Genomic DNA, 1,559 nt, shown 5'->3' with positions numbered 1-1,559 from the left:
GGATGCAGAATTGGAGATTTTAAGGTGATAGATTAAAATCCTCAATTTGGTCCAGTTCATTGGAAACTAATGCGAGATTGTTAGCCCTCACGTGAGGTAGTAGTGAGAGCTATAGAGTTGTAGCCGGTATGCTCCCAACCTAACCACGGAATTTGAGATCAAACTATGGATTAGTCAATATTCTTTATGCACTAGGAAGAGGGTAAAAAATAGGATTGCTACTATTTGACACAAAACATTTTTTTTTTATTTTTAAATGATTTTAATTACTTCCTTCACTAACCATGCACTCATTGTAAAGTGTAATGATACTTTTTTAAAATTAAACTCTTTGTCACCAAACTTTATTTAGTTTTAGTAAATTTAACTTTAAAATTTAAAAATTAGTTTAGTAAACTTAGTTCTTTTAATTATATTTATGTTAGCATTCATTAAACCCATTTTAACTTGTCTCTCTTACTTTAATTTTTATAGTTTGAATATTGTGATTTATGTTGTTATCATAAAAATTTTCATCTTATAAACTAAGACTTGATAGTAGTAGACTAGAATTAGCCTAAGAGATCTTTTATGCACCTCTCTATGGGCTAGACACTAGGTTTTTAAAGAAAGCCCTATATGACAAATGAGCATTTGAATCACACAATTTATTAAAATATTAAATTAATTTCAAAATTCCTTTAACATGGGCTAAAATACTTCTCTTTTTTAAAATTTGAGTATTTCAACCTAAGTTAAAATAATTTGTAAGCTCATGAAGTTTGTAATTAAATGGAGGATTATTTTTACATTTCTTAGAGCAAATTTAAGCACCGCGCTTTTAGGAATCACATCAGAGAGGAGCTTAGCACCCATTTCACTGCCAGCTTCCCCCACTAGGAGCCACGTGTGCCTAATTTCCGTGCTTTGACTTAACCTTCCGTTTCCCCCTCCGTCCCATTTTCCTCCCTCGCCTCCACGCCCCTAGAAACACCTTTCCGTTTCAACTTCTAAAAGTCAATCAATTACCATAATGTCAACCCCATAAAGCCAATTTCAGAGCATTCCATGTTTTAAATGAAATCCTTCCTTTCCCCCTACCCTCTTACCTCCCACTTGTATCTGAAAGTCAACTCTCCTCTCTTCTTCTTTGCACCTTTCCCCCATCTCCACTTCTTCGATCTCCTTCTTACTCAATTTCCCATCCTCCTACTTTCTCTCCTCCATGGGCAACGGCTTGGCAAAGCTGACCCACTGCTTCACCCCCTCCGCCCCCCCTCCTTCTTCATCTTCGTCGGAGCCTCACGACGAAGGCCTCGGACACTCCTTCTGCTACGTCCGCACGGACCTTCCCCTCTTACCTTCGTCCTCCGACGATCTCACCACCTTCCACTCCATCTCCGGCGCTGCTGTGAGCGCCAACACTGCCACCGCCCTCTCCACCGAGCTCTCCTCCATAACCACCCAATTATCTTCAGCCTCCGCTTCCTCAGCCTTTGAAAGCTCCACCTCGTTCTTCTCCATCCCCCTTCAGCCCATCCCCCGCTTCTCCGGGCCCCTCTCCGACCGCGGCTTCCTCT

General features: G+C 40.5%; 1 protein-coding gene across 1 annotated transcript in view; it reads left to right on the top strand.

Annotated features, from left to right (window-relative positions):
* The first annotated feature begins 961 nt into the window (after window positions 1-961).
* The window catches only part of LOC110039212 (probable protein phosphatase 2C 23), a 2,998-nt gene continuing 2,400 nt past the window's right edge, over window positions 962-1,559 (top strand). Inside the window, 2 exon segments of the mRNA XM_020744204.1 lie at window positions 962-1,554; window positions 1,556-1,559. The exon segment at window positions 1,556-1,559 is cut by the window's right edge and continues 789 nt beyond it. Coding sequence (XP_020599863.1) covers window positions 1,205-1,554; window positions 1,556-1,559 — 354 coding nt within the window. The 5' untranslated portion in view covers window positions 962-1,204.

The sequence above is a fragment of the Phalaenopsis equestris genome, unplaced genomic scaffold, assembly GCF_001263595.1.
Source record: "Phalaenopsis equestris unplaced genomic scaffold, ASM126359v1 Scaffold235849, whole genome shotgun sequence".
Taxonomy (NCBI): Eukaryota; Viridiplantae; Streptophyta; class Magnoliopsida; order Asparagales; family Orchidaceae; genus Phalaenopsis; species Phalaenopsis equestris.
This window is presented reverse-complemented; position numbering and strand designations above follow the sequence as displayed.